Genomic DNA, 18,883 nt, shown 5'->3' with positions numbered 1-18,883 from the left:
GATCTGAGATTGTGTGTTTAGTAACTCTTAGAGTACGTTCAGACGAGCGGATTTTCCACGCGTATTTCTCTGTGGATCCACCGCTGAGGGACCTCTATATGCTGCCTTTACATGTGTCTGCTCGGAGCGGCAATACACCGCTACGAGCATACACACTGCGATGTGCGAGTTGTTGCGCGCATGAGCAGTATACACGCACATCGCGGCAGCTCTTGGCCTAGCTCATTGAGCAGGGGGAGCGACTGCAATGTGTGCGAGTACACGGCGCATGCGCAGTGACTTTCACATCGCTTCAGTGTGTCTGCATGTATCGGCGTATTGCCACTCCGAGCAGGCACATGTAAAGGCACCATACAGATGTCCTTCAGCGGCAGATCTGCAGCATAAAATACGCTGTGAATCCACTCGTCTGAACATACTCTTATGTTGGAGGGCCAGTTGAGACTGTGTTACTGGAAGGGACAAAGTAAAGGTTTCTGAAAGGGGCAAGTCCCCACCCCCACTTCCTGTAATATAAAGTAAGTTATGGTAGTTTCAAATGGGACATCTGTCTTGAGCTTTATGAGAAGAAAGAGAAGCTGGATTTACCTGGGAAGCAGCGAATGTCATCTTATGTGGACAGATGCACATCCCAAGTTCTCTCCCCTCTCCTGAACATAGCAGTGGTATTGTGTTATTTTCATCGACCCGTCAGAAACCTCAACTGCATAATTTCCGGTGGAGATGATCTACGCTGTCCAGCTTCTCTCTCATCTCTGACCACCCATATATCTCAGGACACTGTCCCTGTGTACCTATGAGTCTACATACTGCTGTATGTCTACAGTGCACAGTAAACTCCCCCCCGTTTAGCTTCTCAACAGTAACAACTGTAGCAGCTCAATGCTTACGGTAACCCCTTCCTTGCTGTGCTCCTGCTAGTACTTCCTGTTCACATAGTGCTTTGCAAATCTAGTGCATTTTCTTTTTGCCTCCACATACCATCTATTAGTGTACTGTGTATATTACCAGCCAAGCATAGTGCCAATCTGTTTAGTCCAGTGCACTTTCTCTAGCACTATGTCATAGCATAGCAGAAATAAGTTTGCTGTGCTATGTTGTGATTGGTCAGAGAAGTAAAAAAAGAAACAGTCTATAGAGAGAATAAAAGTTGGCAACTCCCCAGTCTTCTTCTGAATTTTATTAAATACTCACATAATAGTTACAGGAGAGGGACGAAGTGTAGGGGGTACAGCAGGCAACGGTAGCAGTTTCGCACAAATTAGTGCTTCATCTGGCCTATACTCAGAGTGGTAGACACACTCTAATCCTACAAATGTCAACACTTCTGAATTGCCGTTGTGCGTTCTATTACATGGGATATAAGGTGAGGAGAGCCTTTTCTAGTATGGATAGAATAAAAATGTTCCCTGATACGTATGAACAGGTTTCTAATAGTTTTGCCAATGTAATAGAATCTGCAAGGACAAAAAAATCGCATAGACAATGTTTTTCGATTGACACGTTATGTACTCATTTACTGTGTGAGTTATCGGTCCTATTCGTAGTGTTTTCGAGTTCATATTGTATTTGCAAAAAAAAGAAAAAGAAAGTTGTGTATGTGTAGTACTGGCACACAGTTCAGCCTTGGCCCCACTCCCTGAAATGGAGGGAATGAGCAATAAGTAAACACCATGAAGGGGGCTCCTTGTAGGCTCCTTCTGAGAGCACTTGTCATTTTGCCATTTTGAAATGACAGGTATTTTATGTCGTAACTGTTTGTACAATCTGCACATGTAGTCTTTCCAGAATGTTCTTCATACTGCTTGGAAAGGCCATAAGGGCTTATGTGATGTTATTGGGCTCTGATCTGAGTGCCTAAAACATTTACTAATCAATAGGAATGTAGTTCAAGGGACGGGGCAAGGCATTCTAGCTGCATAAAAGGAAGCCCCACACTGCTAACCTAAAGCAGAAATAAATTAGTTGTTTTACTATTTCTGTTGCACTTTGTACTCATAATGCACAGGATTTATCTCTCCATAACCTCAACTCTAGTACATCTGTACTTTGGCAAATAAGTGATCACTCCTCAAGGATCTATTTCTGACACCGCAGGGGTTATCAAATTGTACAGTCCTTATGTCCTGTTTACATTAGTGAAACAATCCAGGCATTGTCAGTATTATCAACACTGTCAACTGTTATCAAGCCTAAATGCCACAGCATTACGAACATTTGTAGATTCCAAAGTGGCATGGGTGGGGAGATCCAGGTGACTGAATCCCTATGTAAATCACACTTCTAATGACTAATACAAAGGAGTTCTGTCTGAAATGAATAAAACTCTTTAATGTGCTAATTGATATAGACGTCGCAGTCTGAATGTATCAATGCAGCAGAGCTGGGTTTGACATGATGCACAGAATGCCATTATACTGCAATATGTTATTCAGAGAACGGCAAACAAACCACCTGCTGAGTTATGTTCGCCAAAAGAAACATTAAACAAAGACCTCTTTGCGCACTGCCTACACTAGACGTACACTATAGAAAGATTCTGTAAAGTGGAGTATGTGCTGCACATTCACATACATACATCTGTGCAACACATGGCATACCTGGTAAAGAATTATTGTGCTATTTCTGTTGAATGAAGCTTGTCGGCAAACAAAGCCTGATAATATGTATGTACCCAACACAATGTCTGCAAATAACAATGTTGGAAAACTATGTTCTATCCAAGAGACTTTGTATTGTGCCGCACATAACTATAACCTGTACACAACATCAGATCTATTCATAGCTTTTATATACAGTTCTAGAAGTCTATAAGACAAATCATTAAACTGTGCCCACTTGGCCATTACAGATGTACGTCAGAAGGCAACTACTTTATCTGTCACTCACCATGGCATCATACTTCAAGTGGTTCATGAAATATGCAGCTTCATCTCCCTTATAAACATTAAACCATATGGTCCCCTGAAACTGGTCACCTCCATCCAGTAACAAAACATTTTGATGGCTAGCGCGGATCTCCTTGATCTTGGTAAGTCTCCTGGCCACCCCTCCATAGCAGTCGGCAGGGTTGCCACATTTACCAGAGTCTCTGTTGGTCTGCTCTACACGGGCATGGACATCATTTGTGTGTAGGATAGTGATCTGGAAGGAAGCTGAAAGAGTGCAAAGCTCACTACAGAGCAGCAATAGCCCAGACACAAGCTGCATTCCCACAAGCAGGCAAGAGCAGTGTGGAGTCTCCTTGTGCACTGCTAGAGAAGACTCACATGAAATTCATTCCATTACAGAAGGAGGCGACGCTTCAGAGGAGGATCTAGGAGGTGTTCTTTAGCTGGCATAAAAAAATAACTGGCTTCTGGGGTCTCCTTACAAGATTCTTTTTTTTGCTTTTTTTTTATTTTTTTTTACTCCATACTGTGGATATAACATCCTAAAGCAATTGCAACTACAAAAAATAGTATGATCTATCTTCATCCTTTTATTAAAAGGTGGCTATAAAAAAAAAAAAATTATGTCAACGTTCCTATACATTTCCACCTTATTTTGAAAGATTCTAGGATGATGAATAAACCTTGGAATTGCAATTTTAAAGCATATGAACATGTTCACATGTATATATATATATATATATATATATATATATATATATATATATATATATATATATATATATTATATATATATCTCCTGGATGGCACCATATTTCCATATCAGGACCCTGTATGCACAAAATACCCTTGGTAAGATTGGAATCAGCAGGTGTATAGCTGGCCATACACATAATATAGCTGGCCATACACATAATATAGCTGGCCATACACATAATATAGTTGGCCATACACATAATGTAGCTGGCCATACACATAATGTAGCTGGCCATACACATAATGTAGCTGGCCATACACATAATGTAGCTGGCCATACACATAATATAGCTGGCCATACACATAATATAGCTGGCCATACACATAATGTAGCTGCCCATACACATAATATAGCTGCCCATACACATAATATAGCTGCCCATACACATAATATAGTTGGCCATACACATAATATAGCTGGCCATACACATAATAGAGCTGCCCATACACATAATATAGTTGGCCATACACATAATATAGCTGGCCATACACATAATATAGCTGGCCATACACATAATATAGCTGGCCATACACATAATATAGCTGGCCATACACACAATGTATCTGGCCATACACATAATATAGTTGACCATACACATAATATAGCTGGCCATACACGTTAAATAGCTGGCCATACACATAATGTAGCTGGCCATACACACAATATAGCTGGCCATACACACAATATAGCTGGCCATACACATAATATAGCTGGCCATACACATAATATAGCTGGCCATACACATAATGTAGCTGGCCATACACATAATGTAGCTGGCCATACACATAATGTAGCTGGCCATACACATAATATAGCTGGCCATACACATAATGTAGCTGGCCATACACATAATGTAGCTGGCCATACACATAATGTAGCTGGCCATACACATAATGTAGCTGGCCATACACATAATGTAGCTGGCCATACACATAATGTAGCTGGCCATACACATAATATAGCTGGCCATACACATTATGTAGCCGGCCATACACATAATATAGCTGGCCATACACATGATATAGCTGGCCATACACATAATGTAGCTGGCCATACACATAATGTAGCTGGCCATACACATAATGTAGCTGGCCATACACATAATATAGCTGGCCATACACATAATGTAGCTGGCCATACACATAATATAGCTGGCCATACACATAATATAGCTGGCCTTACACATAATGGGCCATACACATAATATAGCTGGCTATACACATAATATAGCTGGCCATACACATAATGTAGCTGGCCATTAAGGGGGCGGGACGTGATGTCACGAGGGGGCCGAGCCGTGAAATTTGCTCTGTGCAATGATGACAGCGGGGTGCCGCAACCGAGATCACGGGGATCCTTTGGATAGGGGATGAGAGGTCTAGATGCGGAGCACCCCTTTAAGAGGGAAAAAATTATATATTTAACCCCAACCCAAATGCACCTTATTTTTATTTTCTACCTAAGGTATATAAAGACTGAAAAAAAAAACACCTGGTTGTCCGATAGTTGCCAGATGTTTATCTGAATATATAGACCATTAGTTACAGAAATGTGTGGTGTCTTTACCAGCATACCTCAGAGATAAAAGGCATTTATTAACCCTATTGAAAGATATCATACGGGAAGAGGACTATATGTGGGCAACACTAGATGTTGCTTCATTATGTAGTAACATACCACATGACAGCTGGATGATCTTTTTTAGTGGAAAATCCCTTGATGCTCATACATCAGGGGAACTTCATTTTTGAGGCCATTAACCACTTAAGGACTACAACTGTTTGCTGTTTGGGCATGCTGGGATTTGTAGTTTTACAACAGCTGGAGGGCTACAGTTTGGAGATCACTTTGCAGTGATCTCTAAACTGTGGCCCTCTAGATCTTGTAAAACTGCAAATCCCTGCATGCCCAAACAGCAAACAGCTGTCTCAGCATGCTGGGAGTTGTAGTTCCGTACCCCCAGCTGTTGCATAACTACATCTCCCAGAATGCCCTTCGACGATCAGTACATGCTGGGAGTTGTAGTTTTGCAACAGCTGAAGGGCACACTGATCGGAAAATACTGAGTTAGGTAACAGAACCTGAAGGTTTTCCAACCAGTGTGCCTCCAGCTGTTGCAAAAGTACAACTCCCCGCATGCATGGTCTGTCAGTACATGCTGGGAGTTGTAGTTTTGAAACAGCTGGAGGTTTGCCCCCCCACGTGAATGTACAGGGTACATTCACACGGGCGGGTTTACAGTAAGTTTCCTGCTTCAAGTATGAGCTGTGGCAAATTTTCCGCTGCAGCGCAAACTCCTAGCGGGAAACTCACTGTAAACACTACATTACACTAAAAACACTACACTAACACAAAATAAAGGGTAAAACACTACATATACACCCCCTTACACTGCCCCCCCCCAGCTGTTGGAAAACAACAACTCCCAGCATTTCCGGACAGCCACTGACTGTCCAGGCATGCTGGGAGTTTTGCAACAGCTAGAGGCACCCTGTTTGGGAATCATTGGTGTAGAATACCCCTATGTCCACCCATATGCAATCCCTAATTTAGTCCTCAAATGAGCATGGCGCATGGCGCTCTCTCACTTGAGCCCTGACGTATTTCAAGGAAACAGTTTAGGGCCACATATGGGGTATTTCCGTACTCGGGAGAAATTGCACTACAAATTTTGGGGGGCTTTTTCTCCTTTTACTCCTTAAGAAAAGGAAAAGTTGGGATCTACACCAGCCTGTTAGTGTAAAAAAATAAAACATTTTACACTATTATGCTGGTGTTGCCCCATACTTTTTATTTTCACAAGAGATAAAAGGAAAACAAGACCCGCAAAATTTGTAACACAATTTCTCCTGAGTACGGAAATACGCCATATGAGGGTGTAAAATGCTCTGCTGGCAAACAACAAGGCTCAGGAATGAGAGCGCACTATGTACATTTGAGGCCTAAATTGGTGATTTGCACAGAGGAGGCTGATTTTACAGCGGTTCTAACATGAATGCAAAGCAATAAATACCCACATTTGACCTCATATTGGAAACTACACCCCTCACAGAATGTAACAAGGGGTATAGTGAGCCTTAACACCCCACAGGTGTTTGACGAATTTCCGTTAAAGTTGGATGGGAAAATGAAAAAAAAAAAAATTGTGTGGGGAGGGGGAACCGTTCTGGCACCACGGGGGGGGGGGGGGGGGGGCTTTGCACATGGCCCCTTACTTCCATTCCAAACAAATTATCTTTCCAAAAGCTCAATGGCGCTCCTCCTCTTCTGAGCATTCTAGTTCGCCCGCAGAGCACTTGACGTCCACACATGGGGTATTTCCATACTCAGAATAAATGGGGTTACAAATTTTGGGGGTAATTTTCTCCTATTACCCCTTGTAAAAAAATTAAAATTTGGGGGAAAAAATGCATTTTAGAGAAAAAAAAATTTCCATTAAGTTGTGAAATACCTGTCAGGTGTTAAGGCTCACTGTACCCCTTGTTATGTTCCTTGAGGGAAGTAGTTTCCAAAATAGAATGCCATGTGTTTTTTTTGCTCTTCTGGCACCATAGGGGCTTTCTAAATGTGACATGCCCCCCAAAAGCCATTTCAGCAAAATTTGCTTTCCAAAAGCCAAATGTGACTCCTTCTCTTCTGAGCATTGTAGTTCGCCTGCAGACCATTTTACGTCCTAACATAAATTTTGGGGGGCATTTACTCCCATTACCCTTTATAAAAATTGTAAATTTGGGAAAAAAACTACACTTTAGTGAAAACATTATTTTTTTCATTTACACATCCGTCTTTAACCCCTTAACGATGAGCGCTGTAAATGTACGTCCTTGTGACGTGGTACTTAACGCACCAGGATGTACATTTACGTCATAAGCATAACCGCGGGCATCGGAGTGATGCCCGGATCATGCGCTGCAGGTCCCGGCTGTTGATCGCAGCCAGGGACCCGCCGGTAATGGCGGACATCCGTGATCCCGCGGATGTCCGCCATTAACCCCTCAGATGCCGTAATTAATACAGATCACGGCATCTGCAGCATCGTGGTCACTTAACTGGATGATCGGATCGCCCGCAGCGCTGCCGCGGCGATCCGATCATCCAGCACGGCAGCCGGAGGTCCCCTCACCTGCCTCCGCTGTCTTCTGGGAGTCTTCTGCTCTGATCTGCCTTCCCGCAGACCAGAGCAGGAGATGACCGATAACCCTGATCAGTGCTATGTCCTATACATAGCACTGAACAGGATTAGCAATCAAATGATTGCTATAAATAGTCCCCTATGGGGACTATTAAAGTGTAAAAATAAAAGTAAAAAAATAAAGTAAAAAAAATTTGAAAAACCCCCTCCCCCAATAAAAATGTAAATTGCCCCATTTTCCCTATTTCACCCCCAAAAAGTGTTACAAAAATATTTTATATACATATTTGGTATTGCCGCATGCGTAAATATCTGAACTATTAAAATAAAATGTGAATTCAGGTAGAAGACAGATATGGTGCACATCTACAATCTTGCATAATGATCTAATTGCTTCTCAGCATAATTTCAAAAACTAAAAGGTTGTTAGTATATACGTTTTGATCAAAAAGTACAAAGCCCACTCACCACTTCAAGGCCACCTATTTAAAGTAGGTCCCTAACGTCCCTAGCATAAAATGGCGTAGCACTGGGCGGCGACCACCACCGCCGCGACACCAGTACCCACAGGGGGAACGACCCACTGGCAGAGCGGCCCCAATGCCACTCAAACCAGTCCATGGGTCGCACCTCCCCGCAGACACGGCACCACGGCAGCAACAGACGCGCACAGCACCACACCAGTGTGAACAGGGTGTTATAGCTCACTTACCATGCTCTCCCAGTCAGACTGGCAGGCTGCTAGGAAAGAAATAGCCCATGTGCAGCTAACTACTACTTATATAGGGTTGGGCTGAGGGGGTGGGGAAGAGTGCAGACACATGTTCAAACAAAAACAAAAAAAAAGAGGGGATAGAAAACACAATTATGGACATTTATCAACGGGTTTAGTCAGGTTTTCTTTACTATAATTGTCGCAAAATTGTCGCAACTGCGACTACGCGATTTTTTGTGCGACATTTTGACTGGAAAGCGAGAAAAGCAAGTTTTCCAAAAATTAACTATGTAGTAATAATTTTAAAATAGACTACGGGTAGTCAGGTATTTATTAACTGCGACAGTCGCAACTGCGCAAAAAAAAGTCGCAACAGGGTTAAAAATTGACTAAATTTACTCCAGCTCAAACATGGAGCAGAAAAAGATACTACCAAAGTAAAAAAGGAAAAATTGCTTATGTGAAAGAAAATTATCAACAGGCTGAAAGCAGTTGATAAATAAGTCACACATAAGCAAAAAAAAAAGTAAAGAAAAAATTACTAAAAAAAGAATACATAAGCAAACATTGATAAATGTCCCTCAATGTGAATTCAGATAGAAGACAGACATGGTGCACATCTACAATCTTGCACAATGATCCAATTGCTTCTCAGCATAATTTCAAAAACTAACAGGTTGTTAGTATATACGTTTTGATCAAAAAGTACAAAGCCCACTCGCCACGTCAAGGCCACCTATTTAGAGTGGGTCCCTAACGTCCCTAGCATAAAATGGCGTAGCACTGGGCGGTGACCACCACTGCCGCGACACCAGTGCCCACAGGGGGAACGACCCACTGGCAGAGCGGCCCCAATGCCACTCAAACCAGTCCATGGGTCGCACCTCCCCACAGACACGGCGCCACGGCAGCAACAGACGCCGCACAGCACCTCACCAGTGTGAACAGGGTGCTATAGCTCACTTACCATGCTCTCCCAGTCAGACTGGGAGGCTGCTAGGAAAGAAATGGCCCATGTGTAGCTAACTACTACTTATATAGGGTTGGGCTGAGGGGGTGGGGAAGAGTGCAGACACATGTTAAAAAAAAAAAAGAGGGGATAGAAAACACAATGTGAATTCAGGTAGAAGACAGACATGGTGCACATCTACAATCTTGCACAATGATCTAATTGCGTTACAGCATAATTTCAAAAACTAACAGGTTGTTAGTATATACGTTTTGATCAAAAAGTACAAAGCCCACTCGCCACGTCAACGCCACTTATTTAGAGTGGGTCCCTAACGTCCCTTACCATGACTGGGAGAGCTTGGTAAGTGAGCTGTAGCATCTTGTTCACACTAGTGTGGTGCTGTGCGGCGTCTGTTGCTGTCGTGGCGCCGTGTCTGCGGGGAGGTGCGACCCATGGACTGGTTTGATTGGCATTGGGGCCGCTCTGCCAGTGGGTCATTCCCCCTGTGGGCACTGGTGTCGCGGCGGTGGTGGTCGCCACCCAGTGCTACGTCATTTTATGCTAGGGACGTTAGGGACCCACTCTAAATAGGTGGCCTTGACGTGGCGAGTGGGCTTTGTACTTTTTGATCAAAACGTATATACTAACAACCTGTTAGTTTTTTAAATTATGCTGAGAAGCAATTGGATCATTGTGCAAGATTGTAGATGTGCACCATGTCTGTTTTCTACCTGAATTCATATTAAAATAAAATGTTAATGATACCGTACGGTGAACGGCGTGAACATAAAAAAAAAAAAAGTCCAAAATAGCTGCTTTTTATAACATTTTATTCCCAAAAAAATTCATAAAAAATGTATTAAAAGTTATATTAATTATGTATTAATTATATTGCCTGAATGACACAGCCTGGAGTTGACTGATGCACGAGTACACAGCAGGGTTTCACAATTCCCCCCAAAAAACAACACAATTTTAGAAATTTTTTTAAAAGATTTTGGATAGCGGGTGCTATAAGAAAATTTGAAATTCTCAGACCCAGGCCCCACAACGGCATCAGTAAACCATATATTGCCTGAATGACACAGCCTGGAGTTGGCTGATGCACAAGTACACAGCAGGGCTTCACAATCACCCCCAAAAAAACACAATTTTAGAAATTTTTGAAAAAGATTTTGGATAGCGGGTGCTACCTATGAGAAAATTTTTAATTCCCAGACCCAGGCCCCACAGCAGCATCAGTAAACCATATATTGCCTGAATGACACAGCCTGGAGTTGGCTGATGCACGAGTACACAGCAGGGCTTCACAATCCCCCCCCAAAAAGCATCACAATTTTAGAAATTTTTTAAAAAGATTTTGGATAGCGTGTGCTACCTATGAGAAAATTTGAAATTTCCAGACCCAGGCCCCACATCGGCATCAGTAAACCATATATTGCCTGAATGACACAGCCCGGAGTTGGTTGATGCATGAGTACTCAGCATGGCTTCACAATCCCCCCCAAAAAACACCACAATTTTATACATTTTTTAAAAAGCTTTTGGATAGCGGATGCTACCTGTCACGATTCGGCTGGCTGGAGGTGGATCCTCTGTGCCAGAGAGGGATTGGCGTGGACCGTGTTGGTGGACCGGTTCTAAGTTGCTACTGGTATTCACCAGAGCCCGCTGCAAAGCGGGATGGTCTTGCAGCGGCGGTAGCAACCAGGTCGTATCCACCAGCAACGGCTCAACCTCTCTGACTGCTGAAGATAGGCGCGGTACAAGGGAGTAGACAAGAGCAAGGTCGGACGTAGCAGAAGGTCAGGGCAGGCAGCAAGGATCGTAGTCAGGGGCAACGGCAGGAGGTCTGGAACACAGGCTAGGAACACACAAGGAACGCTTTCACTGGCACAATGCCAACAAGATCCGGCGAGGGAGTGCAGGGGAAGTGAGGTATAAGTAGGGAGTGCACAGGTGAGCACACTGATTAAGCCTGCTGCGCCAATCAATGGCGCAGTGGCCCTTTAAATTGCAGAGACCCGGCGCGCGCGCGCCCTAAGGCGCGGGGCCGCGTGCGCCGGGACAAGACAGACGAGGAATGAGTCAGGTACGGGAGCCAGGATGCGCATCGCGAGCGGGCGCCTCCCGCATCGCGAATCGCATCCCGGCTGAGAGAGATATTGCAGCGCACCCGGTCAGCAGGTCTGACCGGGGCGCTGCGAATGTGAGGATGCTGCGAGCACTCCGGGGAGGAGCGGGGACCCGGAGCGCTCGGCGTAACACTACCTATGAGAAAATTTGAAATTCCCAGGCCCCACAGCGGCATCAGCAAACCATATATTGCCTGAATGACACAGCCTGGAGTTGACTGATGCACAAGTACACAGCAGGGCTTCACAATCCCCCGCAAAAAAACCCACAATTTTAGAAATTTTTGAAAAAGATTTTGGATAGCGGGTGCTACCTATGAGAAAATTTGAAATTCCCAGACCCAGGCCCCACAGCAGCATCAGTAAACCATATATTGCCTGAATGACACAGCCTGGAGTTGGCTGATGCACGAGTACACAGCAGGGCTTCACAATCCCCCCCCCCAAAAAAAAACATCACAATTTTAGAATTTTTTTTAGAAGATTTTGGATAGCGGGTGCTACCTATGAGAAAATTTTAAATTTCCAGACCCAGGCCCCACATCGGCATCAGTAAACCATATTTTGCCTGAATGACACAGCCTGGAGTTGGCTGATGCACGAGTACTCAGCATGGCTTCACAATCCCCCCCAAAAAACACCACAAATTTAGACATTTTTTTTAAAAGATTTTGGATAGCGGATGCTACCTATGAGAAAATTTTAAATTCCCAGACCCAGGCCCCACAGCGGCATCAGCAAACCATATATTGCCTGAAAGACACAGCCTGGAGTTAACTGATGTACGAGTACACAGCAGGGCTTCACAATTCCCCCCAAAAAACAACACAATTTTAGAAATTTTTGAAAAAGATTTTGGATAGCGGGTGCTACCTATGAGAAAATTTGAAATTCCCAGACCCAGGCCCCACATCGGCACCAGTAAACCATATATTGCCTGAATGACACAGCCTGGAGTTGGCTGATGCACGAGTACTCAGCATGGCTTCACAATCCCCCCCCAAAAAACACCACAATTTTAGACATTTTTTAAAAAGATTTTGGATAGCGGGTGCTACCTATGAGAAAATTTGAAATTCCCAGACCCAGGCCCCACAGCAGCATCAGTAAACCATATATTGCCTGAATGACACAGCCTGGAGTTGGCTGATGCACGAGTACACAGCAGGGCTTCACAATCCCCCCCCAAAAACATCACAATTTTAGAAATGTTTTAAAAAGATTTTGGATAGCGGGTGCTACCTATGAGAAAATTTGAAATTTCCAGACCCAGGCCCCACATCGGCATCAGTAAACCATATATTGCCTGAATGACACAGCCTGGAGTTGGCTGATGCACGAGTACTCAGCATGGCTTCACAATCCCCCCCAAAAAACATCACAATTTTAGAATGTTTTTTTTAAGATTTTGGATAGCGGGTGTTACCTATGAGAAAATTTGAAATTCCCAGACCCAGGCCCCACAGCGGCATCAGTAAACCATATATTACCTGAATGACACAGCCTGGAGTTGACTGAGGCATGAGTACACAGCAGGGCTTTACAATCCCCCCCCCAAAAACACAATTTTTGACATTTTTGAAAAAGATTTTGGATAGTGGGTGCTACCTATGAGAAAATTTGAAATTCCCAGACCCAGGCCCAACAGCGGCATCAGTAAACCATATATTGCCTGAATGACACAGCCTGGAGTTGGCTGATTCATGAGTACACAGCAGGGCTTTACAATCCCCCCCCCAAAAAAACACCACAATTTTAGAAATTTTTGAAAAAGATTTTGGATAGCGGGTGCTACCTATGAGAAAATTTGAAATTCCCAGGCTCTGCAGCACCATCATTTTTTGATTTCAAATTTAAAACAAACTTTGAGTGTCCCGGACCCCAGCGTGTGAGTTCGAAGGTCCAAATCCAACAAGCCCCCACAGGGCTCATGTTGCCGGGAGATGTAGGCACAACTTCTCCATTGCCCTGACTGGCCATTGTTTACAAGACTTTTCGCCAATGCCAACCATGTGAAGAACAGCGTGACACCACCGTTCCCTGCACATATGGTATGCTGAAGAGCCACTGAGACTTGTCCGGGCAGTGGAGGCTTAAGACACAGTGGAGGATGTGGAGGCGGAGAAGCACACTGTTACAGGACCAACGGGCTGACAGAGTGTAGCAGGAAGCAGCATTGAGTACACACCAGGGCTTCACAATCCCAAAGAAAAAACAACAATTTTTTTTTATTTTTGAAGAATATTTAGGACAGCGGGTGCTACCTATATATTGCCTGAATGACACAGCCTGGAGTTGGCGGATGCATGAGTACACAGCAGGGCTTCACAATCCCTCCCAAAAAACGCAACAATTGTAGAAATTTATGAAGAAGACTTTTGGATAGCGGGTGCTACCTATGAGAAAATTAGAAATTCCCAGACCCAGGCCCAGCAGCGGCATCAGTAAACCATATATTGCCTGAATGACACAGCCTGGAGTTGGCTGATGCATGAGTACACACCAGGGCTTCACAATCCCACAAAAAAAACACAATTGTAGAAATTTATGAAGAAGATTTTTGGATAGCGGGTGCTGCCTATGAGAAAATTTGAAATTCCCAGACCCAGGCCCAGCAGCACCATCAGTAAACCATATATTGCCTGAATGACACAGCCTGGAGTTGGCTGATGCATGAGTACAAACCAAAGCTTCACAATCCCTAATAAAAAAAGGCAAACATTTTTGAGGAAAAATTTTGACGAAAATTTAGGACAGCGGTTGCTACCTATATATTACCTGAATGACGGAGCCTGGAGTTGGCTGCAGCATGAGGAGACCATTGAAATGTCTGATTTTTTTATTTGAAATTTAAATCAAAATTAGTGTCCCGGACACTGCCGTGTGGGTACAAAGTATCTAATCTCACAAGCACCCACAGGGCTCATGTGGCCGTGAGATGTAGGCGCAACATCTCCATAGCCCTGACCGGCCATTTTTTGTTTTTGTACTTTTGTTTAACCTCTTAAGGACCCAGCCATTTTACACCTTAGGACCCGGCCATTTTTTGAACATCTGACCACTGTCACTTTAAACATTAATAACTCTGGAATGCTTTTAGTTATCATTCTGATTCTGAGATAGTTTTTTCATGACATATTCTACTTTAACATAGTGGTAAAATTTTTTGGTAACTTGCATCCTTTCTTGGTGAAAAATCCCAAAATTTGATGAAAAATTTGAAAATTTAGCATTTTTCTAACTTTGAAGCTCTTTGCTTGTAAGGAAAATGGATATTCAAAATATTTTTTTTTCATTTACATATAAAATATGTCCACTTTATGTTTGCATCATAAAATTGACACGTTTTTACTTTTGGAAGATACCAGAGGGCTTCAAAGTTCAGCAGCAATTTTCTAATTTTTCACAAAATTTCCAAACTCACAATTTTTCAGGGACCAGTTCAGGTTTGAAGGGGATTTGAAGGGTCTTCATCTTAGAAATACCCCACAAATGACCCCTTTATAAAAACTGCACCCCCCAAAGTATTCAAAATGACATTCGGTCAGCCTTATAACCCTTTAGGTGTTTCACAGGAATAGCAGCAAAGTGAAGGAGAAAATTCACAATCTTCATTTTTTACACTCGCATGTTCTTGTAGACCCAATTTTTGAATTTTTACAAGGGGTAAAAGGAGAAAATATATACTTATATTTGTAGCCCAATTTCTCTCGAGTAAGCACATACCTCATATGTCTATGTAAAGTGTTCGGCGGGCGCAGTAGAGGGCTCAGAAGCGAAGGAGCGACAAGGGGATTTTGGAGAGTACGTTTATCTCAAATGGCACCATAGGGGCGTGTCGCATTTAGGAAGCCCCTATGGTGCCAGGACAGCAATAAAAAAAAACACATGGCATACCATTTTGGAAACTAGACCCCTTGAGGAACGTAACAAGGAATTAAGTGAGCCTTAATACCCCACAGGGGTTTCACGACTTTTGCATACGTAAAAAAAAAAATCACTAAAATGTGTGTTTCCCACCCAAATTTCACATTTTTGCAAGTGTAAATAGCAGAAAATACCACTCAAAATTTGTAACCCCATCTCTTCTGAGTATGGAGGTACCCCATAAGTTGACCTGAAGTGCACTACGGGCGAACTACAATACTCAGAAGAGAAGGAGTCATATTTGGCTTTTTGAGAGCAAATTTTGCTCGGGGGGCATGTCGCATTTAGGAAGCCCCTATGGTGCCAGGACAGCAAAAAAAACACACATGGCATACCATTTTGGAAACTAGACCCCTCACAGCAACAGCCCCTTGAAAAAGGTTACGAAACGGCGTTGGGGACGGAGGAGCAACAGCCAAATGGGTAAGATATCGGCACTTTAGACCCTACCCATAGACTATGTTTACAGCAGCATGCATTTTAAGACTAGGACTTATGTACAGTTAGGCACCTTATTCCAATAGGATATCCTGCACCTTTATCTGAGGTTAGTAGCAGTTTGCACTTCATCCTGAAGAGGCATAGGAAAGGTACTCCCCTTATATAGATGAGACATGGTTTACAGTCACTATTGAGACTAGTAGTGCTCCCAAGTGTCCGTGGTGTATATTGTTCCCTGTATGGTTGCTCGGCCGAAGCTCGGAGGCCCTCACTTATTGTATCCAGTTGGTTTATATTTTATATGTGTAATGACTACAATAAAAGTTATATTTTATTGAAGCGGCAGTGTGCAAACTCTTTTTCTCTTCTGGTTGTGGTATACTGTAATGAGGGGTACAGTGAGCATTTACCCCCCACTGGTGTCTGTCAGATCTTTGGAACAGTGGGCTGTACAAAATTTTTAATTTGCGCAGCCCACTGTTCCAAAGATCTGTCAGACACCAGTGGGGGGTAAATTCTCACTGCCCCCCTCATTACATTCCGTGAGGGGTGTAGTTTCCGTTTTTTTTTTTTGCGTTTGTCAAAACCGCTGTAACAATCAGCCACCCCTGTGCAAATCACCTCAAATGTACATGGTGCACTCTCCCTTCTGGGCCTTGTTGTGTGCCCCCAGAGCACTTTGCGCCCACATATGGGGTATCTCCATAGTCGGGAGAAATTGCATTGCAAATTTTGGGGGGCTTTTCCCCCCTTTTACCTCTTGTCAAAATGAAAAGTATAGGGCAACACCATCATGTTAGTGTAAACAATTTTTTTTTTTTACACTAACATGCTGGTGTAGACCCCAACTTCCCCTTTTCATAAGGGGTTAAAGGAGAAAAAGCCCCCCAAAATTTGTTAGGCAATTTCTCCTGAGTACAGCAATACCCCATATGTGGCCCTAAACTGTTGCCTTGAAATACGACAGGGCTCCAAAGTGAGAGCGCCATGTGCATTTGAGGCCTGAATTAGGGATTTGCATAGGGGTGGACATAGGGGTATTCTACGCCAGTGATTCCCAAACAGGGTGACTCCAGCTGTTGCAAAACTCCCAGCATGTTTGGACAGTCAACGGCTGTCCGGCATTACTGGGAGTTGTTATTTTGCAACAGCTGGAGGTTTCATTTTGGAAACAGTGGCATACCAGAAGTTTTTCATTTTTATTGGGGAGGGGGGCTGTGTAGGGGTATGTGTATATGTAGTGTTTTTTACTTTTTATTTTATTTTGTGTTAGTGTAGTGTAGTGTTTTTAGGGTACAGTCGCACGGGCGGGGGATTACAGCGAGTTTCCCGCTGCGAGTTTAAGCTGCAGCGCAAAATTTGCTGCAGCGCAGAATTGCAGCCTGATACTCACTGTAAGCCCCCTGCCAATGTGAATGTACCCTGTACATTCACAGGGGGGAACCTCCAGCTGTTGCAAAACTACAACTCTCAGCATGCACAGTCTATCAGTGCATGCTGGTAGTTATAGTTTTGCTGGAGGCACACGAGTTGGGAAACACTGAGTTAGGAAACAGACAATGTTTCCCAATCAGTGTGCCTCCAGTTGTTGCAAAACCACTACTCCCAAACATTCTCAGGCATGCTGGAAGTAGTAGTTCAGCAACATCTTTAGAGCCAGATGTTGCCGAACTACAACTCCCAGCATGCTTGGAGTTGTAGTTTTGCAACATCTGGAGGACTACAGTTTGCAGACCACTAATACAGTGGTTCCCAATCTGTGCCCTTCCAGATGTTGCAAAACTACAACTCCCAGTATGCCAAAATTGGATGTGTAGTTTTGCAACATCTGGAAAGGCACAGTGGTCTCCAACTGTGGACCTCCAGATGTTGCAAAACTGCAACTCCCAGCATGCCCAGACGCCAAGGGCTGTCTGGGCATGCTGGGAGTTGTAGTGTAAGGGGACCAGATGGAGCAGTCCAGCTCGCTTTATGGCAGTCTGGACTGCTGCAAAGGTCCTGCGCCGCCGAAGATCCACTCTCGCCACCGCCGCCATCTCTGCCGCCGGGATCCGGGTCTTCAGGGATGAGGTAAGTACCGGGGCCGGTCCCCAGCACTCCCCCGTCCCCCGCCACGTCCTCCGGTCTTCCTCTCGTCCTCCCTGGACTTCCAGGGGCCGGGCAGGGCGGGAGGAAGTAACCGCCCTCCCCCCTGCGATTGGTCGGTTAGCTAACCGAGGAATCGCAGGGAATAGGAGGAGGTGGCAGGCTTGCCACCTCGCTCCTATACTTCAGCATGGTCCTGGCTGTCTGTGACAACCGGGATCATGCAAAATTACCGGGCGGTCGGGTCCCAGAGACCCGATCAGCCCGGTATCGCCACAGATCGCAGGGGTGATTTCGCGCGCGATTTGCGGCGATCGCCGACATGGGGGGGCAGACATGGCCCCCCTCGGCATTTGCCCTGGATGCCTGTTGAAGCATTTCAGCAGGCATCCGCTTCCGATCTCTGCCCAGCACGCAGCAGGGACCGGAAAATGCCAGGGTGTATGGATACGCCCTGGGTCCTTAAGTCCCAGGGTGTGAGGGCGTATCCATACGCCCTGGGTCCTTAAGAGGTTAAGATCAAGCGCATATCCAAGAGTCCAGAAGACTCTATATTGCAGGATGGCGGTCCACCAAAAGACATTCTTCTCTAAAATAATTTTTTATGAATTAAAGAAGCAGAGTTCATCCCTCTCCGTATTGTTTTTGAAAATTTTAATAAAAAAATCACACGCAACAAGTATTCAATGGTGTAATGGTTATTATTCTGGAAAATTCAAGCTTATTACTCTGAAAATTATCAGAAAATTTGAAAAAAACACTACCCAAGAGTGTTTAATAACCCCATACATTGCACCAAAAATGTTGAAATTTTAATTAAGCATGTATGTATTTCAAAAATCCTAAAA

At 44.0% G+C, this 18,883-nt stretch overlaps 1 protein-coding gene across 1 annotated transcript in view; it reads right to left on the bottom strand.

The window, feature by feature from the left end:
* Positions 1-3,298, bottom strand: part of NT5E (5'-nucleotidase ecto) — a 71,129-nt gene extending 67,831 nt beyond the window's left edge. The window contains exon 1 of the mRNA XM_056563256.1: positions 2,890-3,298. Within this exon, the coding sequence (XP_056419231.1) occupies positions 2,890-3,210 (321 nt within the window). The 5' untranslated portion in view covers positions 3,211-3,298. The remainder of the gene's footprint in view (positions 1-2,889) is intronic.
* Positions 3,299-18,883: the final 15,585 nt, after the last annotated feature.

Source organism: Hyla sarda, chromosome 3 (genome assembly GCF_029499605.1).
Source record: "Hyla sarda isolate aHylSar1 chromosome 3, aHylSar1.hap1, whole genome shotgun sequence".
NCBI lineage: Eukaryota > Metazoa > Chordata > Amphibia > Anura > Hylidae > Hyla > Hyla sarda.
The sequence above is the reverse complement of the archived record's forward strand: the minus strand, read 5'-3'. Positions and strand labels throughout refer to the sequence as shown.